At 36.0% G+C, this 25,963-nt stretch overlaps 2 protein-coding genes across 14 annotated transcripts in view; one reads left to right on the top strand and one right to left on the bottom strand.

Moving 5' to 3' along the window:
• Ptpn13 (protein tyrosine phosphatase non-receptor type 13) overlaps positions 1–16,917 on the top strand; it is a 189,038-nt gene extending 172,121 nt beyond the window's left edge. For all 11 annotated transcript variants that reach the window (XM_047565871.1, XM_047565869.1, XM_047565866.1 and 8 more), the window contains 7 exons: positions 314–417; positions 1,986–2,158; positions 3,952–4,042; positions 6,297–6,634; positions 8,311–8,526; positions 9,651–9,713; positions 16,222–16,917. In XM_047565871.1, coding sequence (XP_047421827.1) covers positions 314–417; positions 1,986–2,158; positions 3,952–4,042; positions 6,297–6,634; positions 8,311–8,526; positions 9,651–9,713; positions 16,222–16,317 — 1,081 coding nt within the window. In that variant the 3' untranslated portion in view covers positions 16,318–16,917. The remainder of the gene's footprint in view (positions 1–313; positions 418–1,985; positions 2,159–3,951; positions 4,043–6,296; positions 6,635–8,310; positions 8,527–9,650; positions 9,714–16,221) is intronic.
• Positions 16,918–18,217: 1,300 nt separating this feature from the next.
• The window catches only part of Slc10a6 (solute carrier family 10 member 6), a 28,619-nt gene continuing 20,873 nt past the window's right edge, over positions 18,218–25,963 (bottom strand). Inside the window, exons 4-7 of one of the 3 annotated variants that reach the window (XM_047565887.1) lie at positions 25,509–25,684; positions 23,487–23,644; positions 22,305–22,414; positions 18,218–18,555 (exon numbers count right to left, since the gene is read on the bottom strand). In XM_047565887.1, coding sequence (XP_047421843.1) covers positions 18,466–18,555; positions 22,305–22,414; positions 23,487–23,644; positions 25,509–25,684 — 534 coding nt within the window. In that variant the 3' untranslated portion in view covers positions 18,218–18,465. Of the gene's footprint in view, positions 18,556–22,162; positions 22,415–23,486; positions 23,645–25,508; positions 25,685–25,963 lie in introns of all 3 variants that reach the window. The other 2 variants (XM_047565888.1, XM_047565885.1) reach the window with 2 other exon arrangements.

Below are 25,963 nucleotides of genomic sequence, written 5' to 3'. Positions count from 1 at the left end.
TTATTTATCCATGCTGAAGGGTAGAATTGAATCACCACTTTCTCCATCCTTCAAGGAGACTCCTTCAGAGTAAGGTTCAAAGTCTTGGGATCTGTTTGAAAAAAATTTAAACTGTGTTCAACTAATTCTGCACCTTAATTTAATTTCTTTCTGCTAATAAATTTTAAGAATTATGGATTTGACTTTTCTAATTAGATGATCTATTTTAAAATACTGTAATCATCATAGTACAAATAAGTGGTTAGGGACCATAATATTTAAATTTGTTTTGTGGACAAAAATAAAATATTACAAATGTGTTTTGTTGGTGTAGCTTAACTCAGAAATCACAAGAAGCGAAGTCCGAAGAAGATGAAATAACATGGGGAAGTGATGAATTGCCAATGGAGACAACAAACCATGAAGATTCTGATAAAGGCAAGAGTTTTATTAGCAGTTTTTTCATTCAAAACAATGAATAGAAAAATCAGTGTTTAAAATGAAAATTTTCAGAATATATGGATATGTTATTTCACCGTGTATGTATGTTATTTGGTTTCACACATATATTTAAATCACATAGACAAATGTCAACATTCAGTTATATAACCAAATTATTCCCACAGTTATAGTTTTCATAGTAAAGCATACAGAAAAATCTGTTAATACTGTAAATGGAAACACAAAGTCACAGTTAAGGCATGCATTTTACTTACGGGGAAATAGGTAGAATAGCTGAAAGGTAGGGAATTTTGTCCTTGACTCCCAACCTCATCTTTTAAGAGGAAGAATTACTTGGTCTGTTCTCACTATTATTTCCTTTGCATTTGATAACTGAACCAGTGGGAAAACAGAATTCTAACCAGTGTTTCATTTCCCTTATTTCATATTTTAAAAATGTTACATAATGAAAAAACATGGTTTTATCATTTGCAGTCTTAGTTTTTTTTTAAGAAATCAGTGGCATCAAATTAACACTTCTTTGACTTAGACTGTTGTATGCACAGTGCTTTGTCACCTCCAGTAGCCTGCACTTACCTTCCCAGCCTTTGACTCCTGTTGCATCCTCACACAGTTCTGAAAAAGTTTATTGTTTCATGTGAGTGAATTTTATATTTCCCTTAGCCATGCCCCAGCCAGATGCTCTTCCTGAGGTACCTCATCCAACTTTGCACCCTCTTAGTGCCCAGCAATATTGTTGCATACATATTAGCTGTTATCAAAAATATGCTTTAATCAAGTGATGGGGTTAATTAAAGCTACACTTGTACAGGCTATAGCAAGAAGTCTCTCCTACTTTTTTCTAGGTAAATAGTGGCCTTTTATAGTAAGTAATTTCCCATGGAACAGGTACAAATTAGTCCCATAGCTGTTCTGACATACTTGGCTGACTCAACTCTTTGATGAACCCAAGGGAATTCTTCCTCTGCTTAGAGAAAATAATCAAGTGATAGGATATTACCAATAAGTGCCCAAGAATGGCTAGTGAAGAGAAAAATCACTTCCTAGAACAATCTTCCATTGTATGAATTTCTGAAGTGTCTTTTTTCATATTTTCTAATGTGCTTAGAAACAAATTTAAATTTTCCTCATAAAAACAGTGTAATTAAAGTCAAGAGAAGGGGCTGAGGATGTAGTTCAGTGGTAAAGTACTTGCCCAGTGTGCGGGAGGCCTTGAGTTCAATCCCCAGTACCACAAAAAGAAAAGAAAAATAAATTTTTTTTTTTAAGTTAAGAGAAGCAAAAAGAATAAATAATGTAGAGTCAGGAGCTGTATGCACTTTTGAGCAATTGTGGATATCTCCTTAAAGATCAGGTACCAGAGCCATGCTGTGGCAAAGACTTCTTGGGCTGATTGTAGTTATCAGCCTATTGTTAATTCTGTTGCCTTACTAATTCTCTTATATTTAAAGATCCTCCCTTTTGTAAAAATAGATGAGGTGAAAATAGGATTGAATTAATTCACTTATGGGTTAAATAAATTCTGGGGAAAACTTTTTTTTAAGAATCATCTGCTGCAGTCCCGCATAATCATCTCTTTCTGACGAACGAGGAGCTCGCTGCACTCCCTGTGGTCAAAGTGGCTCCCTCTGGCAAATACACCGGGGCCAAGTTAAAATCTGTCATCCGAATGTTGCGGGGTTTACTTGATCAAGGAATTCCTTCTAAGGAACTGGAGGTAAGTGCCAAGTGCCAATGGTTCTTTTCTTTAGGAAGAACCATTACATGATGTATAAGGAAAAGGTGTCCTTACTAGCCCAAGGTGAGAAGAAATTTTGAAAATGCCTATTACTTTCCAACTCTACCTGTAGTTAACTTATTTCCAACTATAGACACACCATCTTGTCATCTCTGGCAGTAAATCAATTTTTCTAAGCAGGACCCTAATAGTGTTGATTAAAAGAGATTATATTAACTACTCAGAACTTGGTAAATTTCTCCAAAGATTATTCTATTTCATATATAAATACAAAAAGTTAGTTTTTTTTTTTAATCCCAACTATTCACTAAACTTCATATGATATGGTTAATTATTCACAGCAGTTTGTAACATTTCCAGAAATGTGCACCCCATTTCAAAGCAGCAAAGGTTCAGATCTCTAGCCCCTGTGGTCTTGTGGCACCATCCATCTTTACCACTAGGTGAGAGAAAAGGAGCACCACTGTGGTTTAGGGGTGTACCTTGCCCCTCTCATTCAGACTGTCTGCTTATTTGAGCACTTCCTGAGCTTTAGTGCCCCTAAAGGGAGCTAACTTTCATTGAGCACATCTCCTATGCTTTGTATACATTCCTCGAAAGACTTACTTTATTGTAAAGATTTAGAAATGAAGCTCACAGGAATTAAGGTATGTCCCTTCTTTCCCTAAATCTCTTTTGTGGAAATGAAATCTTAAGTTGTTACATTCAAAGATCATCATCAGAGAACTCCATCACAGCAGTTTTTTATTATCTCCATGGCCCATATTACGGTACCTGTTTGTTTACCTCTTTATTGCCTCCTTCTCATAATAACCTGTAAACTCCATGAGAACCAGAATCATATCTTTTTGCTCACTACTGTGTTCCCAGCACTTGCCATAGTACCTTGCCTATAATGGACATTGAATATGTATTTTTTTGAGTAAGGGAATGAATGAAAAGTGAGAGTTGATTTTACAGTAGTGGACTATCTGACCATAGCAATACCAGGCATGGATTAGTCTATGACCCCACAGGCAATGCTGTCAAACAGTTGTATTCTATGAAATTATGGCATTTGCCAGTAAATGGATGGAACTAGAGACTATCAGTCATGCTAAGTGAAATAAGTCAACCCCAAAAAACCAAAGGCTGAATGTTCTCTAGGATAGATGGATACTAAAGTAGGGTGGGAGGATAGAAGTTCACTGGATAAGACCAGAGGGAATGAAGGAAAGAAAGCAGGGATGGGAATAGGAAAGAGAGTAGAATGAATCATACATAACTTTCCTATGTTCATATATGAACACACAATCAGTATAACTCCACAACATGATAACTGCAAGAATGGGAAGTTATATTCCATGTATGTGTAATATGTCAAAATACATTCTACTGTCATGTATAACTAAAAAGAACAAACAAAAAATTTTTAAAAGAGAAATTGTATTCTACATTATTACATTAAGCCAAAATTATTTTTATAAGGTGTATGCTTTTCTAAAAAATAATTGCAGACATTCTAAAACTGGATTTAAAACTTATGACATAAGGTACTATTTCATAAAGTTAATGACAGCAATATATTTAAAGGTTCTTTGTAATAATATATTTCAACACTGGTTTATCAAGTCAGTATTAATTTTAGGTTTATTTTAAGACATTTCTATTTCTTAACACCTAGTCAACCCAATCAACTAATTTTGTACTGAACACATTGAAGACATTTTCAATTGCTGAATTACTGTTTTTTTTCTCAACATATTTAACTTTATTTGCAACTTGGCTTATAGAATCTTCAAGAATTAAAACCTTTGGATCAGTGCCTAATTGGACAGACCAAGGAAAACAGAAGGAAGAACAGATACAAAAATATACTTCCCTGTAAGTTCCAATTTGGCTTTACATTGAATGTATGTTCATTCTAATTTAAATTGATCTAAAGTCTGTGTGCTAGTTTAGCTATCTGTCCATCACGTAAGCATGTACATACATACACTCTCAGAGATTTGCATCATAGAAAATTTAGATATACAATGTGATTTCCTTTTAAAATTATCTATGTATTCTAAATTCAATTGGAGATATCTTAATGTCTTTTTTAAAAATATGAATTGGCTTTTGGATGAGCACTTTTTTGGATTCATGTGTCACTACCACCATCAATTTATTCCACCTACTTTAAGTTTACAGACATGTCAATGGTGTTAGTAGCTATGTACATGCATATGATTACAGTGATACTACCAGACTTTGAGGGTTGGGGATGTGGCTCAGTGGTAGAGTGTTTTGTTGAGCATACACAGATCCTGTGTTTGATCCCCAGCACCAAAAAAAAAGTCACATTAGTCTTTGAATCATTTCAATACCAGAAGAAAATAAAAGCTATTATTTTTACCTATGTTTTGCCCATTTCACCAGTCAACAGTTTTTTTAAATTTTGCATGAGTACATGTACATAACCAAAATATTGAGCTGTAAGGGATAAGGATGTGACTCAATGATAATTTGCTTAGCATGAGCAAGGTTCTGGGTTCAGTCCCCAGCATGAAGGGAAGGGAAGAGAAAGGAAGGGAAGGGAAAGGAAATTAAGCTCTAGCAACTTCTTTTAGTTATTATCAGCCAAATTTTTGTATATTAGCACTTTGGATTACAATATAGAACACACGTGACCCTATCTTTATCCAAACCCAACAGTGACAAATAATACAATCATTAATAATACACTTGAATTTTTTCAATCATGATGGAAGATACAAAGTTTATTTTGAAAAACTTCCTATAAAAAGTGAATCTTGGCATATTAAAAATGGACTAGGTCATAAAGTAGATGGGAATTATTTTAAGGAAAAAAAAAAATTGCCCAGGTGAGAATGTCAAAGTCAGAATGGGGTAAGTCATAAATACAAAACTAATTAGTGAACTCATTCCATGAAACAAATAGCCAGGATGGCCTAAGAGATAGAAGTCAAATAACAAAGGGAATTTTGAAACCTATCTTTAAAAGGTATTAAATTAAGCCAGGTGTGGTGGTTCACTGTAATCCCAGGGACTCTGGAGGCTAAGGCAGGAAGATCACAAGTCCCAGTCCAGCTTGGGCAACTTAAGAAGACCCTGTCTCAAGAGAAAAAAAATTAAAAGTCTGGGATGTAATTCAGTAGTAAAGCACCCCTGAGTTCAATCACCAGTACCAAGAAAAAAAAAAAAAAGGTTTTAATTTATTATCACCAAAATTACTAGTTAAATTTATAGACATTTGAACTAAAAATGACTCCACATATACACATGCATGCAAGTTTATTCTCTTAATAAACCATTGACTATATAATGTCAATAAGAGAGAGCTTATGCACACTTTTCATTAGGGCAGCCTAGTTTTAAAAATTATATTTTGAATATACAAAGTAATAATTAGACAAAGTCTATATGCAAATGAGTTGCCTTTTTATTTACTGTTACTGTTTGGGCTGCCTAATAAAAATTATATGATTTAAGTAAGCAACAAGGGTTAATTAAGCCAGTGGTATATGCGATAATTTATTTATTGTCATAGTAATATCACCTTTTGTGCTATTAAAAAGTGTTTGGCATTGTTACTAGCACTATTATTATTGTTGTCAGCATTAAAATATTGATGAGTAGAAGTAGCAAAGTAGTTTTTGCTTGTTTCTCTAGTTGTTTTTGTTTGTTTTCTTAATATTTTTTAATACTTTTATTTATTTATTTTTGTGTGGTGCTGAGGCTCAAACCCAGTGTTTCACATGTGCTAGGCAAGCACTCTACCACTGAGCTATACAACCCCAGCCCCTCTAGTTAGTTATTATGAAGTTCAAGGTGCATTTATTTTTATTTCTTTAACCAAATTTATGTAAATAATAAATACCAAATTTCATGCATGAGATACTCACCAAACTGACATCTTAGATATACTTGTAACATAAGTGAAAGGAGTAGATATAAAATCATTTGGTTGTGCTACATTTTGAAACTATACCTACATTAAAATGTGTGTTTCTGATTGTAGCTATGGTCATAGGAATTTCCCATGACATTTGACTCATGCTGACTCTTAACAATGTATACTATAAAGATCTATATTATGTATTAATATATAATATAAATGGTATGAAATTCACAGATGATGCCACAAGAGTGCCTCTTGGAGATGAAGGTGGATATATTAATGCCAGTTTCATCAAGATACCAGTGGGGAAGGAAGAGTTTCTTTACATTGCTTGCCAGGGGCCCCTCCCTACCACTGTTGGAGATTTCTGGCAGATGATCTGGGAACAAAAGTCCACAGTGATAGCCATGATGACACAAGAAGTAGAAGGAGAAAAAATCAAATGCCAGCGCTATTGGCCTAACGTCCTAGGCAAAACGACAATGGCCAACGACAGACTTCGGCTGGCTCTCGTGAGAATGCAGGCACTCAAGGGCTTTGTAGTGAGGGCATTGACCCTAGAAGACATTCAGGTAAGTGAATTGAAGGTTTCCATGTGGTCAACCTCATCTCCTCATTGGAAACCAGGCCTGAGCTCTTGCCATGGTTATGTCATTGTATTTTTAGATAAAAACCACTGACTCTTGCTTCTTTCTTATCAAGCATAATTTAAATGTGACCCTCTTCATGAATTTCCTCCAGTATGTGCTATATTAAATTGAAAATTAAAATGTGATTATTTGTCAACCATTGCTTAGTGATAGCACAAAATGGCTCAGAAGGTACAGGCTAGAAACTTCTGGGAGTTGTGTTTGTTTGTTTTGTTTTTGCAGTATGGGGAATCAAACCCAGGGCCACATCCACGATAGACAAGTACTCTACCAGTGACCTACACTCCCAGACCTAGAAACTTATTTTTTAAGGTCAAGCCTCAAAGTTGGTTCTATTTTAGAACAGTTTTTTTAATTTCTGAATTGAAAATATTCCTTATAAAGGTAGCTTTTTCACATTTAGAAATAAATGGACAATTGTAGCATAAACAGTTGTCATTTTGATAATTCTTACTATAGTCACTCACACTGAGTACATTTAGCTTGAGTTTAGTATGTGGTCATACCTTAAGCAGAGCTGCTACTGCTTTGCTGGCCTCTGCGCTCCCTCTGCTTACTACACCCTTCTCCAGAAATCGGTGCTGTGGTCATAATGTGTCTCCTACTTAAAGAAACAAGATGATTTTACTTTCACAGAAGTGAAGTATATCAGTGCAATTTTGTGGTTGTCATGCAAATGGTAGCCTATGATGTGTTGTTTTACAAAGAATTAAAAATTATACTTATTGTTGAACTTTTAAAAATATTTAATTGACTTAAAAATTGTGCCTATTAGTGGGTACCACATGATATGTACCTCTTCCTTCACATACGCTAGCTTACCCATCACAGAGGCTAGCACAGTTCAGTATCCCTCAAGTGATTTGGTCGTTTGATCCACACAGGTTTAAAGAGCTCAGAGTCCGTAATGGGTCCTAGTGATTGAGCAGTTAACAATGCAGAGAAAAAAATTCCACACTTCATGGAGTTTACTTCCTAACGAGGAGATACTGGTGTTGATAGAGCTATGGAAAGAATAAAGCAGGGAAGGACAAATGGATGAGCGAGAAGGAGAAGCATGTTGCATTTTCAGTAGTGGAGGAAGGCCTGAGAAATGGCATCTGAGAAAAACTGAAGTTGTTGAGCGAGCCACGGAGGTGTAACAGGGCAGGAGGAGGGAGGACATTCCAGTCACAGACTCTAGAGTCCAGACTAAACTGCGTCCAGTGTATTTAAAGGATCATACAGGGTCTGGGGATGTAGGTCGGTGGCAGTACACTTGCCTCGCATGCACAAGGCCTGGATCAATCCCTATCACTGAAAAAAAAGAAAAGAAAAAGAAAAACAAGTGGATCTAGTAGCTTTCTTACTGAAAGCTTTCCATGTGTTTTTTGTGACTTTTTTATTCTATTTTTTTTGTTGTTGTTTTTTTGCAGTACTGGGGGTCAAACCCAGGGCTTTGCATCCATATGTTTCTTAATGGAATTTTTTTGTCTCTTCCATTCTTTTGATCTGATCCAATTCAAATTTGAAAGGACAAAATAATACCAAGTTCTTAATTCTAATTATGTATGAATAATATTACATGACATTATGTATTAAGTTTTTTACAATTTCAGACAGGAGAGGTGCGACATATTTCTCATCTGAATTTTACTGCCTGGCCAGACCATGATACACCTTCTCAGCCAGATGATCTGCTCACATTTATCTCTTACATGAGACACGTCCATAGGTCAGGCCCGATCATCACGCACTGCAGTGCTGGCATTGGACGTTCAGGGACCCTGATATGCATAGATGTGGTTCTGGGATTAATCAGTCAAGATCTTGAGGTGAGTACAAGATATATGCTGGATGCGCATGTGATCAGAAATTATAATGCACTCTGTTTAACAATGTGTATTTTAATATTTTAAATATTTTAATATTAAAATATTTTAATATTTTAAAGCCCCATATACAGTGTTGCATTTTTAGCCTTTTAGGCTTGTATAAGATTAAAGTCAGAATTGTCATCACACTTTGGGGATAGAAATATTAAAGTACAAACAAAAATATATTTTAAAAAATGAAAAATCTCCAGGATTTTTTGCTGTTACCTATGGGTAAAAAATGTACATTTTGTTATACAAATAAATGCTAAATTGTCTCTTTCTAAATAGTTACTCCAAATTTTAAAACTTATTACTAAAGAAGCCAAGCAAATGAGTATAATCTTACTTTTGAATCTAAATTAGTATAAACCTACTTAAAATGAAGAACCTTACTATATATAATGTGTAATTCATATAATTATCTTTTTCTTTTCTTTTTTTTTTTTTTTTTTTTGTACCAGGGATTGAACTCAGGGGTACTTAACCACTGAGCCACATCCCTAGCCCTTCTTATATTCTATTTAGAGACAGGGTCTCACTAAGTTGCTTAGGGTCTCACTAAGTTGCTGAGGCTGGCTTTGGACTCGAGACCCTCCTTACCTCAGCCTCCCAAGCTAATAATTGTATTTTAAAGAATTTGTTTAAAGCAGTTCTATTTTGCACTTCACACACTTTTAAATCAACTGTAAGTAAGACAAAACCAAATAGTCTATTTATTCCTTGTTGCAAACTGTTAAATGTCAGCTAAAATCAAAAGATATAGAATTTTATTCAGAAAAACAATATTTAAGGAACATAGTTTATATTTTTTAATTATAAGAAATTAGCCAAATTTTAGGAAAGAGAATTTCTGTTGCAGATTTTTAGTTAGGATAATAACCTGCTCTCATTCTAAGAAAGATCATAAATAAGAATACAAAATGATGACAAAGTCAGTTCACTAACTCATTTTGTCTAAGACAGTTTCCCAAAACTACTAGAAGGGTAGAGTGCAGAATTCTACATAAGCCTCTGTGATCTTCTCAGGATTTAAATTCGGTGACCTTTCTTATCTAACATGTACATTCTGTTTTCTCGGGCAGTTTGACATCTCTGATTTAGTGCGTTGCATGAGACTACAAAGACATGGAATGGTTCAGACAGAGGTGAGTCTTCCCCTATTTGAAAAAGGAATTTGTAAAGATTCTAATATTTTAAAAGTTCTTACTAAACTTTTTTTTAATTCATTTTTATTGTAAACAAATGGGATACATCTTGTTTCTCTGTACATGAAGTAGAGACATACCATTTTTGTAATCATACATTTACCTAGGGTAATAGTTTTTGATTCATTCTGTTATTTTTCCCCCACCCCTCCCACCCCTCTTATCCCTCTATACAGTCCCTCCTTCCTCCATTCTTGCTCCCCTCCCACCCCCCATTGTGCTTATCAGCGAGATCATTCGTTCTTTAGTTTTTTGAGATTGGCTTATCTCACTTAGCATGATATTCTCCAATTTCATCCATTTGCCTGCAAATGCCATAATTTTATTATTTTTTATGACTGAGTAATATTCCATTGTAATATTCCACGCCACAGTTTCTTTATCCATTCATCCATTGAAGGGCATCTAGGTTGGTTCCACAATCTGGCTATTGTGAACTGAGCAGCTATGAACATTGTTGTGGCTGTATCTCTGTAGTATGCTGATTTTAAGTCCTTTGGGTATAGGCCAAGGAGTGGGATAGCTGGGTCAAATGGTGGTTCCATTCCAAGTTTTCTAAGGAATCTCCACACTGCTTTCCAGAGCGGCTGCACTAATTTGCAGCCCCACCAGCAATGTATGAGTGTTCCTTTTTCCCCCACATCCTCGCCAAACCTATTGTTGCTAGTATTCTTGACAATCACCATTCTAATTGGGGTAAGATGGAATCTTAGGGTACTTTTGATTTGCATTTCTCTTATTACTAGAGATGTTGAACATTTTTTCATATATCTGTTGATTGCTTGTAGATCTTCTTCTGTGAAGTATCTGTTCATTTCTTTAGCCCATTTGTTGATTGGGTTATTTGTATTCTTGGTGTAGAGTTTTTTGAGTTCTTTATATATTCTGGAAATTCGTGCTCTATCTGAAGTATGCATGGCAAAGATTTTCTCCCACTCTGTAGGCTCTCTTTGCATTGCGGATAGTTTCCTTTGCTGAGAGAAAGCTATTTAGTTTGAATCTATCCCAATTATTGATTCTTGCTTTTATTTCTTGTGCTATGAGAGTCCTGTTCAGGAAGTCTGATCCTAAGCCAACAAGTTGAAAATTTGGACCTACTTTTTCTTCTATATGATGGAGGGTCTCTGGTCTGATTTCAAGGTCCTTGATCCATTGTGAGTTGATTTTTGTGCAGGGTGAGAGATAGGGGTTTAGTTTCATTCTGTTGCATATGGATTTCCAATTCTCCCAGCACCATTTGTTGAACAGGCTGTCTTTTCTCCATTGCATATTTTTGGCACCTTTGTCTAGTATTGGAAAATTGTATTTATTTGTGTTTGTGTCCGTGTCCTCTATTCTGTACCATTGATCCACCTGTCTATTTTGGTGCCAATACCATGCCGTTTTTGTTACTATTGCTTTGTAGTAGAGTTGAAGTTCTAGTATTGCAATACCCCCTTTCATTCTTCCTATTAAGGATTGCTTTAGCTATTCTGGGTTTCTTATTCTTCCAGATGAATTTCATAATTGCTTGCTCTATTTCTGTAAGGTACGTCATTGGGATTTTAATTGGAATTGCATTGAATCTGTATAGCACTTTTGGTAGTATGGCCGTTTTGACAATATTAGTTCTGCCTATCCAAGAACATGGGAGATCTTTCCGTCTTCTAAGATTTTCTTTAATTTCTTTCTTTAGTGTTCTGTAGTTCTCATTGTAGAGGTCTTTCACCTCATTTGTTAGATTGATTCCCAAGTATTTTATTTTTTTTGAGGCTATTGTGAATGGGGTAGTTTTCCTAACTTCTCTTTCTGAAGATTCATCACTTATATATAAAAATGCTTTGGATTTATGAGCATTGATCTTTTTTTTTTCCTTTTTTTTTAATTTTTATTTAATTTTTTTTTTTTTTTATTTTTACAGACTGCATTTTGATTCATTGTACACAAATGGGGTCCATCTTTTTTTTTTTTTTTTTTTTTTTTTTTTTTTACAATACAGATACCATTATCTTTATTTGACAAAGGCAAATAACAGATCTATGTTTGGGTGAATAAATTCTTTTTGTTCTTTCTTCTTTCTTTTTTTTTTTTATTGTAAACAAATGGGATACATGTTGTTTCTCTGTTTGTACATGGCGTAAAGGCATACCATTTGTGTAATCATAAATTTACATAGGGTAATGTTGTTTGATTCATTCTGTTATTTTTTCCCTCCCCCCCACCCCTCCCACCCCTCTTTTCCCTCTATATAGTCCTTCCTTCCTCCATTCTTGCCCCCCTCCCTAACCCTAACTCTAACCCTAACACTAACCCCTCCCACCCCCCATTATTTGTCATCATCCACTTATTAGCGATATCATTCGTCCTTTGGTTTTTTGAGATTGGCTTATCTCACTTAGCATGATATTCTCCAATTTCATCCATTTGCCTACAAATGCCATAATTTTATCATTCTTTATGGCTGAGTAATATTCCATTATATATATATACCACAGTTTCTTTATCCACTCATCAATTGAAGGACATCTAGGTTGATTCCACAATCTGGCTATTGTGAACTGAGCAGCTATGAACATTGATGTGGCTGTATCTCTGTAATATGCTGATTTTAAGTCTTTTGGGTATAGGCCAAGGAGTGGGATAGCTGGGTCAAATGGTGGTTCCATTCCAAGTTTTCTAAGGAGTCTCCACACTGCTTTCCAGAGTGGCTGCACTAATTTGCAGCCCCACCAGCAATGTATGAGTGTACCTTTCTCCCCACATCCTCGCCAACACCTGTTGTTGCTTGTATTCTTGATAATCGCCATTCTAATTGGGGTGAGATGGAATCTTGGGGTGGTTTTGATTTGCATTTCTCTTATTACTAAAGATGGTGAACATTTTTTCAAGTTTGTTGATTGCTTGTAGATCTTCTTCTGTGAAGTGTCTATTCATTTCCTTAGCCCATTTGTCGATTGGATTATATGCATTCTTTTTTTTTTTTAATTTTTTTATTTTTTTTATTTTTTTACATTTACATAGGGTAATGATGTTTATTTTATTTTTTCCCTCCCCCCACCCCTCCCACCCCTCTTTTCCCTCTACACAGTCCTTCTTTCCTTCATTCTTGCCGCTCTCCTTAGCCTAACTCTAAACCTAACCCTAAACCTAATGCTAGCCCGTCCCACCCCCCATTATATGTCCTCATCCGCTTATCAGCGAGATCATTCGTCCTTTAGTTTTTTGAGATTGGCTTATCTCACTTAGCATGATATTCTCCAATTTCAACCATTTGCCTACAAATGCCATAATTTTATCATTCTTCATTGCGGAGTAATATTCCATTGTATAAATATGCCACAGTTTCTTTATCCATTCATCAACTGAAGGGCATCTAGGTTGGTTCCACAATCTGGCTATGGTGAATTGAGCAGCAATGAACATTGATGTGGCTGTATCTCTGTAGTATGCTGATTTTAAGTCCTTTGGGTATAGGCCAAGGAGTGGGATAGCTGGGTCAAATGGTGTTTCCATTCCAAGCTTTCTGAGGAATCTCCACACTGCTTTCCAGAGTGGCTGCACTAATTTGCAACCCCACCAGCAATGTATGAGTGTTCCTTTTTCACCACATCCTCGCCAACACCTATTGTTGCTTGTATTCTTGATAATCGCCATTCTAATTGGGGTGAGATGAAATCTTAGGGTAGTTTTGATTTGCATTTCCCTTATTACTAGGGATGTTAAACATTTTTTCATATATCTGTTGATTACTTGTACATCTTCTTCTGTGAAGTGTCTGTTCATTTCCTTAGCCCATTTGTTGCATTCTTGGTGTAGAGTTTTTTGAGTTCTTTATAGATTCTGGAGATTAGTGCTCTATCTGTAGTATGATTGGTAAAGATTTTCTCCCACTCTGTAGGCTCTTTCTTCGCATTGCTGATAGTTTCCTTTGCTGAGAGAAAGCTTTTTAGTTTGAATCTATCCCAGTTATTGATTCTTGCTTTTATTTCTTGTGCTATGGGAGTCCTGTTAAGGAAGTCTGGTCCTAAGCCGACATGTTGAAGCTCTGGACCTATTTTTTCTTCTATAAGATGCAAGGTCTCTGGTCTGATTCCGAGGTCCTTAATCCATTTTGAGTTTAGTTTCGTGCATGGTGAGAGATATGGGTTTAGTTTCATTCTGTTACATATGGATTTCCAATTCTCCCAGCACCATTTGTTGAAGAGGCTATCTTTTCTCCATTGCATATTTTTGGCACCTTTGTCTAGTATGAGAAAATTGTATTTATTTGTGTTTGTGTCCATGTCCTCTATTCTGTACCATTGATCCACCTTTATTTTGGTACCAATACCATGCCGTTTTTGTTACTATTGCTTTGTAGTAGAGTTGAAGATCTGGTATTGTGATACCCCCTGCTTCACTCTTTCTGCCAAGGATTGCTTTAGCTATTCTGGGTTTTTTATTCTTCCAGATGAATTTCATAATTGCTTGCTCTATTTCTGTAAGGTACATCATTGGGATTTTAATTGGAATTGCATTGAATCTGTATAGCACTTTTGGTAGTATGGCCATTTTGACAATATTAGTTCTGCCTATCCAAGAACATGGGAGATCTTTCCATCTTCTAAGGTTTTCTTTAATTTCTTTCTTTAGTGTTCTGTAGTTCTCATTGTAGAGGTCTTTCACCTCTTTTGTTAGATTGATTCCCAAGTATTTTATTTTTTTCAATGCTATTGTGAATGGGGTAGTTTTCCTAACTTCTCTTTCTGAAGAGTCATCACTTATGTATAAAAATGCATTAGATTTATGTGCATTGATCTTATATCTCGCTACTTTATTGAATTCACTTATGAGATCTAAAAGTTTTGTGGTGGAATTTCCTGGTTCCTCTAAATATATAATCATGTCATCAGCAAATAGGGATAGTTTGAGTTCTTCTTTTCCTATTCGTATCCCTTTAATTTCCTTGTCTGTCTAATCAATCTTGCAGTGTTATCCAGGCTGGCCTGGAATTCTTGGGCTCAACCAGTCATACCAACTTAGTCAGATCCCTGCTAGAATAATAAAAGTATTCTAGCAGGATTGGTGATAAGGATGGCAGGTCATAAATATGTTAACTATGTACAATAAATTATATAGGATCTAAGAAAATGATAAATACTTTAGAAAAAAGAATAAGGGAATCAGTCATGGCAGATTGTGGATATAATTTTAAATAGTGTTACAACTGGAAAAGTTACAAGATTTGAAGGAGGGTGTCATGAAGCCATTTGAGGGAGTCTTCTGACAGAGTGGACTGCCTCCATGGAAGTTCACATGGGAGTGGACCATGTCTAAGTGCATGTTCAAGAATGTTCATGACCAGAGCACGGAGGAGGGTGGGAGAACGTAAAGTCAGAGGGGAGGTGATGAGAACCAGGATTGGCTTTCCTCTGAGTGATACGGGAGCTGTCACACGACTGTAGCCAGAGTGGTGGGTGTGGACAGAAGGAGAACATTGTATGAATTGAATTTGCCTAAGTGTGCAGGCCATATAAGAGAAAGAGTCACAGATGATGTGGCAAATGTGGAAAAGCTAAAATACAGGTGAGCAAAAAGAAAATTAGAAGGCCACTTATATTCCTGTTTTCAGAGCATTATTAATGTTTTGGGAGATATTTTTACAGACTTTGCCTGAACATAAATGCACACAGGTTCATACTCATATGTACAGATGTGCAACTATTTTAACTATTTTAAGTGAGATTCAACTGTAGTTGTTTTATTTTTTCCCATTTAATATATTGTAATTTTTCTATTTATCTTTAGGCTCATTAACTCCTTGCCAAATAACAAAAAAAAAAAAAACCTCATATACCTACACCATCAACTTAGTAGAGAATAATTTTGAGACCCACAAGGGTTCATTTCAAAAATCTTTGATTTTCATATTTTTTGTTCCAAAATATTGAAATAAAAGATTTCATGTTTAAAGAATATGTAAATATCATCAATTATATTTCCCCCAAACTTTGATTTCTATATTTTTCTATACTCTTTTGTTCTGAATTATTTAAAGAAGATCATTTTAATAGCTTCTTTCTATTATTTTTTTTGGTATTTTGAACATCAAGATGAGTTCAGTAAACCTAAAAGAATTTGTGTAAGAAATTTATTTTTCCATGAACTATTATCAAAACACAAAAATAGAAATGGCTGCCAATCAGAGACAAATTCACTTAGTGCTCTGGATAGTACCACCTCCAACCCCTAGGTTTTTCCCCTCATCTTGTCAATCCAGCTTCTGTTTTTTATAATTTCTATGATAGCACACAATTCTGTACCCTGCTTTTTAATGTTTCTGACATTTAACATTTAAACAAAATTTTTCCATATTTTCAAAACTCCTTAAACATCACTTCTATTAAGGGTGTAGCTAAAAATGATATTCATGACACATTGAAAGTGTTCTCTCTATATATTCATTGTTGTTTTGTTTTGTTGACTATAGGATCAATATATTTTCTGCTATCAAGTCATCCTCTATGTCCTGAAACGGCTTCAAGCTGAAGAAGAGCAAAAAGAGCAGCCTCAGCTTCCAAAATGACATGGAAAGTGTTCTTTCCAAAGCCTTCTGGATGTCTCTGAATCTCTCCTGAACCTCCAACAGACCCCTGCTCTCTACTCAAAATAAGAGTTATAGAGCAGCAAGGCCATGCCATATTATGCTTATTCTCCTCTACCTTGGAGGGGCATTCTTTATAACAATAAATAGTGTTGAAATGCTGTATTTTTACAGCTACCATAACCCATGATAATTAAAAAATGTTTAACACTACGTGAACAATGCTAGAGGCAGCATTTGATTATAGTGCACATTGTTACAAGGATATGCTGAATCTATTTTTAATGTACCAATCTTGTTTATAGCAAAAAAATATTTTCCAGTATTTTAAAAAAGTAGAGTTATTTTATAGGGGATACTTGAAACCAGTATTTAAGCTTTAAATGACAGTAATATTGGCATAGAAAAAAAGGTAGCAAATGTTTACTGTATCAATTTCTAATGTTTACTATATAGAATTTCCTGTAATATATTTATATACTTTTTCATGAAAATGGAGTTATCAGATATGTTTGTAACTGTGTCATCTGTTTTTAATGTATCATCTCACTTTGTAAATAAAAATACACCTTAAAACATGAACAGCCAAAACTGTGTGCTATTTTCAGTGTGTTATTTTTTCACAACACACAGGCCTCTGGGAAGCCAATGACCTGTGAACCCCAATTTCCCATCTCCTCAGCTGGTCCCAGTCAGTCCAATCAACAGGGAATGAGAGTTTGTCATACTCCTGTAGATCATCATTAAGCACTGACATGAGGGTCATGTGTAGCTTAACAGTAGCTAAGAAATTCAGAATGTCTCCCTTCCTTAGTTGACTCGTAAATCAGTATTTTCAAGTCCTAGCTGAAGTAATACTCAGAATATTCAGCTGACCAAGGAGTAATCAAGCTAAACAATACCATACTGCCTGAGAGGTTTATATTTGGTTTTGCCAAATAGGAAGGAAAACAGATCAGCTTCAGAGAGCCTGCTTCAGTGGTTCAGTGATTCTCAGTACTGAACTTTGTTTTGCTAAATCCTGTCTCCTTCCATTCAGCCTTGATGCCATTCCAAGACCCAGGACACTGCCTGGCTCATCCTCAGAAGACTGTACCAATTCTGAGCAAGTTGACTTGAATTTCAGATCTTAACCAAGTGCAGCGATTTACTAGGACCTGTTCCTAAGGAGCTAAGGCTATTTGAAGGCAGAAAACAATATCAGTAAACATACAAAGCTCCCTGGTGATCTCCTGACTCCCTGCCAGGTAACAGGTTTGGCTCCTACCTCTGAATGGGCTCTGAATCTGGCAAGAGAAGCTTCACCACCACCGTTCCCACTTCAATCAAAAGAGTTCTTTTATAGACTAAGTTGTAAACAAAATTATCATTTGGGAAAGGAAAAAAAAAATTTTTTTAAAGGTTTCTGTTACTTTAAAAACATTTGGAAATCCCTGTTCTGTGTGAGCTGGAATCGGGAGGCCTTGTTTTCCTGGGCATGTGGAGCCACATGGGCAGAGTGCCAAGAGCCAGTACAGCTGAGGGCAATTAGCTACCATCAGAAGACAGCACAGATGGGAGCAGGCAGAGCTGGAGGATATTTTCTCTGGAAAGAATGTAGGTAGGAAATGGAAACTGAGAAGAAAATGCAGGTTTAGGTTTATGACCCCTGAATGGAAACTTTATTATAATAAACCGGTTACTTCCTGCATCTTGGGATCTGGCTCCACCACCATGGAATGGTATAAGCCACTTGCTAAGACCACTCTGTTTAGAAAGATGAGGCCACAGAACCAGGCACATGGAAAAACTCAAACATCACATTAATGTGTAAAGAGCCTGGCTCCTCACAGACCTTGTATTAGCTAAGTATTATAAAACATAAACACAAAACTTTAATGGATCAAGCATAATAGTTTATTTCCAGTTTATATAACAAATCTGGGCAGGCAAACAGCCCAACAGGGCAGTTCTCCTTCCTCCATTTTTAAGAACCCACGCTGATGGAAGTTCTGTGATTAAAAAATGTGCTTCCAACGTCATCCTGTGAATCTCCATCCATAGAGCCAGAAGGAGAAAGAACACATGTGGAGAGGGTTCTATGAGCCAGGCCAGAACTGGAAGTGAAGCACATCATAGCCACTCATTCCATCAGCAAGAACTGGCTGATTGATGGCCCCCAAGTACCAGGAAGCTGGAAAATGTAGTTGGCCGAACAGCTGTTTCCCTGTGACAACCCTGCTATAGAAGGGAAAGTACAAGTCTTAAGTAGAAGATATGCATAAAAGTGAACTAAAGTTGTACATTCTAAAACAACAAATGCTGAGCAGGATATTAAAAAAAAAAAAAAAAAGAACTCTTATAAACTGTTGATAGGCCGTAAATTTGGATAGCCACCATGGAGAACAGCACAGAGATTCCACAAAAAAACTAAAAATAGAACAACCACATGATCCAGGTATCCTAATCCTGGGTAGATGTCCAAAGGAAATGAAGTTTACATACAAAAGGGACATCTGTGTGCCCATGTTTATTGCAGCACTATTCACAGTAGCTAGAATATAGAATCAGCCTTGGTGTTCATCAACCGGTGGATAAAGAAAACAAGGTATTATATATGCCACGGAGTATAATTCAGCTACAAAGAAGAGTGAAATCCTGTTATTTGCAGCAAAATGGGATGGAACCGGAGAGCATCGTGTTGAGAAAATGAAATAAATAAATAAGTAAATAAATAAATAACCCCGGACATAAAAACAAGTACTGTGATTTCCCTCTCGTGTGAAAACTAAAAAGGAAGGAAAAAAGGTCAACCTTAAAGAATGGTGCTTACTAAGGACTGGGAAAGGGGTGAGGGCAAGGGCGGATGGATAGGATCAGGGCATACTGTACGTTTGTATAGAAATATCACACTGAATCCTGTTAATATGTAAAAGGAATGTGTGTTAATTAAAAATCAAATGGTATCTTAGTATCATTAAAGAATTAGAGAATTAAAAACATAATTTTATCTCAAACTCAAAACTTTGGTACATGTCATTAGTATAGGTGTTTGTTTCTGAATTATGATGATAAACAGGAGAAAAATGTGTGTTAAGGAAAGATCAGACTGTTTTCTAAATCTGTGGCTCCAGATCAGCCTGCCAGATCTCTTGGTTTTAAAATGACTAGTTATTGAAATGTAATGTGATAAATCCAAGAGAGTAAAAGAACAGCTTACCACAGTCATGCTTGTTGATAGTGAAAGAAAAGATTCCTACTTTTCTTAATCCAGAAATATTCAAGATACCTTGTTATGGTGCAGATAAGTGTGACAAATTAAAGGCTAGCCCACATAAAATTTTTAAACCAACAAAATTTTAATACACTAATTTGGGAATGTATTTGAATGCAAATATATATATAAAAAATGTGCTTACACAAATGAAAGATTTATTTCCTTTCCTTAAGAAAACAAGTCCAGAAGTTGGCTGTTGCTAGGATTGATTCTATAACTCAAGAATGTCAGTAGCTGGCCAGGCACTAAGACACATGCTTGTAATCCCAGCTACTCAGGAGGATGAGGCAGAAGGAACACAAGTTAGAGGCAGTCCAAGCAACCTAGCAAGACACTATCTCGAGATTTAAAAGGGCTGGAGGTGGACCTCAGCTAGCGAGCACTTGCCTAGCATACATGAGGCCTTCAGTTCAATCCCCAGTATTGAAAAAAAATATATATCAAGAGTTCTGTAATTATCCTGACCTTTCCTTCATGATCTGGAAATGGCTGCTGCAGCTCCACTATTACATCTATGTTCCAAAAAGGATATAGGAACTGACAAGGAGAAAGGGTCAGTCTGTTCCTAGGGCAAGAAAGCAAGATTTCCCAGGAACCCTAGGCAGACTTCTGCTTCAATCTTATTAGCAAGAACTTTGTCACATGCACACCTCTCACTTCAAGAAAAAATATTTTTAGCTCGGCATTTTTCAGTACTGAACAAAAAGTACTGTTAATAAGGACAAAGAAAACAATGCACAATGGTTGGCAGCAAGGAGTGTGTGCCTTTCCATTTCTGCCTCAGTTTCCACTATTTCGTAGTACCTAACACTGTGTCTTGGTTTTGTTTTTTTGTTTTTTGTTTTTTTTTTTGGTGGAGGGGTGGCGCAGTGCTGGGGATTGAACCTAAGTCATTGTGCATATTACTAGGTGAGTGCTCTACCACTGAGCTATATCTTCAACCCCATATCAATTTTTTAAAATCTTCCTGAATCCAGAAGTATCTGTTTATTTTTATTTTATTTTATTTTTTGTGCATTGATGGGGATGGAACCCAGGGCCTCACACATGCTAGGCATGTGCTACATCCCAGCCCTTTTTAAATTTTATTTTATTTGAGACAGGGTCTCACTAAGCTTCCTTGAACTTGTGATCCTCCTGCTTCATCCTCCCAAGTAGCTTGAATTACAGGTGTGTGCCACCAGGCCCAACTTGAAACTTTTTAAAAAGTTTAATAAAGCTGAATATGTAAAAAATACAAAACTGTACATCAAAAGACATTACTGAAAAAATGAAATAAAATATAGAGTAGGTAAAACATTGACAGTACATAGGACAAATACATAGTCACTATAATTATGTGTTAAAATCTCTAAATAATGTAAAAATATAACAGAAAAGCAGGCAAATGACATGAATAGGCAAATGATCATGAAAAATGCTCTACTTTGCTCATAATTTTGAATGTGTAATTCTAAGTAGACATTTTCACAAATCAAGTGATCAGAACTCCTTCCATGGAGCACAAGTTTGAAGCCAGCCTTGGCACCTTAATGAAATCCTGTCTCAAAATAAAAAAAATAAATAAATAAAACAGCAAGGGATGTATCTTAAGTGGCAGAACACCCCTCGAGTCAATCCTCAGTACCAAAAAAAAAAAAAAAAACAACTTCCTTAAACTACTGAAATCATGGGAAGCCAGGCCCTCTTGGGACTACTGTGCCACATTGCCAAGAAGCAATCTGTCCAATATTCCAATGGGCAACACGGGACCTGCCCATTCCAATCACAAGAATGGAGTTTACTAAAGTGCTTGCACACAGGCTAGGGTGAATAAAGATGGGTTAAATAAATTATATTCTTTCCATACAATGCAATGGATCTATGCAGCCACTGTTCTAAAGAATGAGGTAGGTTATCACAAACTGAAGTGTAAAGATGTTCTGTAATATGTCATCAAATGACTGTCAAAACAGAATATACTGAGCATTATTTGAATGACTCAGTATATGTACATGGAGATTAGAAAGACGTATGTCTATCTCTAGGGAGTGAAAATATGAAGGATTAACTCACTTTTTAACCTCCTGTTTACTTGAAATTCCCTCTAAGCTTGTATTACATCTATAATCAAAAAGGTATTCAAGCCCTTAAAAAACTATCATTTGAGAAAAAGGCCCCGTTTTTTACAACTGTTTCCTCCCTAGTACTCACAAGGACCTGCCCAAAGTCAGGAAAATATGTGGATCCAGACCCTACCTTTCCCTGCAGAGGTGACATTGCCTCTACACAGAGTCCTAACTCCTATTAGATTAAAATCCAAACAAGAGAACGTCACGTAATGAAGGGCATTACCTACTGCCCGGTGGCACTATTCACCTCATGGGACAACGAGAGCACACACAGCAGCTAAGAAAAGCACAGTGTAAGCCCCCAAAAGAACTCCCTAAAACGGGCAGAGTATGTTCCCAAAAAGTGATCCCATGACATTTCACAATCCACAAAAATATAAGTATTCTAACATTTGACACTTAACTATTCACACTGGTCCTACCAACCAAGGAGACTGCATCAGCTCCACCCCATCATTACCAATCACTGAGGAAGACGGAGGACCAGTCTGGCTAGCAAGTCCCCACTATTCACATGAAACGATGTGACTAATGGGCTCCAGAGCCCTGTGGTGATCCGCTGGCCCTGATGGCGCAGAGGTTCCAGCAGCTTCTTCATTCACCTCCAAGAAAGCACTGGTCTCTCTGGAATTTTTGTCATGGCAGACTTCTGCACAATCTGGGTTCCTTTTTCTGGGTCTGTTCTTCAATCTCCTCTTGTATATCTGATATGCTACGAGATTAAACAAAGAGTGCAGTTCAGAGACACTCTATTATTATCCTATACTTTGGGAGTTTGCTTTGCATCAAGTAAGTATAAATACACTGGAAAAAGAGGGGGAGAGGGAAAACTATGGAATGAAATGATTCAGTGTGTCAGAATGGTTCTGTCTGGAATTGAGACTCATTCTTCAGACTGCTGAAAGCTCGATCACTCATTCATTCAGTCCATCAGTCAGTTGGTCTGTCAAGGGCTTACTGAGTCACACACTCTCCTGGGTGCTAGGCTGTAAATGGGAATTAGCCAGACATGATGCCTCCCCAAAACTTTGATCTCAGACTGGGAGTTTTATTCTGATAGCATTGGTTGTTATATTGATTATTGGTTATCAGTATATAATCAATTATTCTAGTAATCATTAAATCTTACTTAGAACCTGTTCCCTGAGAATAGTAAAAATTTATAATGGCCCCTGATCAAAATATATATGTATATGTATTTGATTTTTTAAATTTACCTTCTATGAACCTACAAATTGATTGACTCCAAAATAATGTGCTTTTAGCTATATAGAGAGGTGTAGTATGTGTTTGTATAAATTTTTAATGTTTGTGAATATGCTTGTATATGTATTACATTTTATATTTGAAAAATATTTCACAGTCATTTGGCATAAATCATACAGAAACATTGAAGTAACTTGACATTTGGGAAACCTCAAGGCTCTAATGAGACATAACAAACAAATGCTTATGTTCAGTCAATGTCATTTTCAAGATTGATGATTGCTCATGGAGAGCTTATCCTGACTGACAAGTCTTGGAATTTAAATGCTGATAGTGCCTTAGTTTTTATGAAACATATTTGGGCCTAATTATAAATTCAGGTGTTTTTTAAAATATAAATATGTGAAACTCCCACTATACAAATGTATCCTGTTTATGTACCTTATTGTCCCCCAAAATATCATGCTAAAAATATAACAAGGAAGCAGGCAGTACATGCAAGTTCCAATGACAAAAAAGAGCTGGTAAATTAGATTGACTAATTGTTAATCAAATCTACCCAATGAAAGTCCATTCACCTGCAACAATGAGAACACCATCCACCAGTTGGAAGAGTCCATAGGCCAATGGGAAGTTAAACATCTGGACCAAGTGCTCTGCTGTGAAAGATAACTGGAGCATGGTGATGCACATCTGAATATTCTGAGCTCCAGTTTCTAAGGAAATTGTCCTGCACCTGGCAATAAAAAAAATTTTTCAAGAGTTACATGTTAGCAATAAGCACTATTCTAACATTTGCTCTTATGTAAAGTGATAAACTGTGAGAGCTCAGTTAACTAAAAGTGTTTGTTCATTCAACAGTTGTTTGCTGGGTGCCTACTCTATAGAGTGGCTTTCCAAAAGGCACTGTGGAATAGAACCTTGTGAACCCTGTCCTAGTAACCTGGGCGGAAAGACCAAAGACGCATAGAGGAAAAGTTCCGTTAGAAGCACATGACAAAGCAAAATCAAGAATGTGGAAGAGGCTGTAGCAACCGAGACAAGTTGCAGAATTGTATAGAGACTTCACAGAGAGACTACAGAATGGAAAGAGTGGAAGAGGCATTTAATGTGGGGAAAGGATAGAAAAAAAAAAAAATTTACTGAATCCTTTCACCTAAGACAACCATTTTTGACATTGGTTTTCATTTAAGGTTTTCCTGTTTGTTTTCAAGTACTTAGTTTGTGCTGATTCAAATATAGCTCAACTTTCCTTCTTATCTCCCCCAATCCTCCTATCCATGTAGACTGACTGTGAGGCAATGCCTCCTGAATGGGCCATGCCCACTCCTATCTCAGTGCTCAAAGTTCCCCAGTGAGAATGGCACAATGCCAATTAAAAATTTCCCAACTCTCACCTTTGGAATTCAACTGCATAATTTTACTTTTCTTTAATAATTCTTTTCTGATTTTAAATGTAAACAAAGTTTACTTTTGAAACTTAGAAAATAAACCAAGAAAATATTGAAGAACTAAAATTACTCAATCTCACTACTCAAAATTACCATACAGTACATTTCTTTCAATATTTTCTTCAAGCATAGAATTCTTCTTGATTTCTTTCACAATGTGGGAATCAAAATAAATATTATTTTCTATTCTTTTTCTGGTTTTTTTGGGGGGTGTCCTGGGAATTGTACCTCAGGTGTCACAGAGTTACACCCCAACCCTCTATTCCTTTTTAACTAAAATTTATCTCTTATTTTTCCAAATTCATTAAAATTGATGCATCATATCCATAATATGGATGCAGCACGAATTAAGTATCTCCCCTTTGTTAGATATTTAAATTGCTTCCATTTTTATATTTATAAATAATCCTGCAATTAACTTCTTAGCATATCAGTATTCATGTACATATCTGATAGAGCTAGCTTCAAAACAGATTTTTAAAAGTAAAATTGTGGCGTTAACAATCATACATATTTATAAGGCTGTTGCTATGACACTAACTTTTCTTCCAGAGAATTTATTCCAATTTTTATCCCTTCCATCACTGTATGATTATGTGCATTTGATTACAGGAATGACAACATGCAAGATTATCATTTTTAATATTTTGCAACAATATTTATAAACCATATACCTCAAAGTGTAATGATATTTAAGTGGAATTCCTATCTTATATCTCAGTTTATGTCTTTTCTCCTCTTGTGTATCATAATTAGCAATTCTTAAAAATTTGGCACAAACAACAGATAAGGGTACAATCCCTTGAAACTTGTTCATGCCCTAAAGTAATCGCTATATTTGTGAAATGACCTCATTCCTATTTAATTATTTTAATATGAAAAGGAATGCCCAGACCTCAACAAATGGCACTAACATCCCCGACACTAATTTTACAAATTACCACATCCTATCAATTTGTCCTTTACTGTAGTTAACATTAAAAATCACCATGGTCTCTCAACTCTATCTGTGCTGAACTGTCCTGTCCCACCTGCCCACGTACATTGAAACTCTTCCTAGCTCCCAAGGCAGTCCGGCAGCAAAACTTGTCAGTGGTAATTTATTTAACTTAACTGCCTCAAAAAAGCTGAAGGATAATGTAACTGTACCTTTGCCAAGACTGATGGGTAAGGAGTGCCAGCAGAAAGCCTGTGACATGGCCGATCAAAGGAAAGATGAAACTGATGGTCAGAAGGGTGGTATCTGAATTCCACGATCCCTTCGCTAACACCACACCAGCAACCGTGACCACCAGAAGGAGGACCCCACCAACCACGGCCCCAACCTAAAGCAAACCAATAAAATAATTACAGGTAAGCATCATGGGTTGGTTTTTTGTTTGTTTGTTTTCTGTACAATACAAAGTCTATCAAGGCTCTCAAAAGGCTTAAAACTGGGCTGAGGTTGTGACTCAGTGGTAGAGCCTAGCATGTATGAGGCACTGGGTTCAATTCTCAGCACCACATACAAATAAATGAATAAATAAAATAAAGTTATTAAAGTTATAAAAATTTAAGAAATGCTGTTTTAAAATAATTTTTAAAACCTTTTTTTAAAAAAGTTT

Source organism: Sciurus carolinensis, chromosome 10 (genome assembly GCF_902686445.1).
Source record: "Sciurus carolinensis chromosome 10, mSciCar1.2, whole genome shotgun sequence".
Classification (NCBI taxonomy): Eukaryota; Metazoa; Chordata; class Mammalia; order Rodentia; family Sciuridae; genus Sciurus; species Sciurus carolinensis.
The sequence above is the reverse complement of the archived record's forward strand: the minus strand, read 5'-3'. Positions and strand labels throughout refer to the sequence as shown.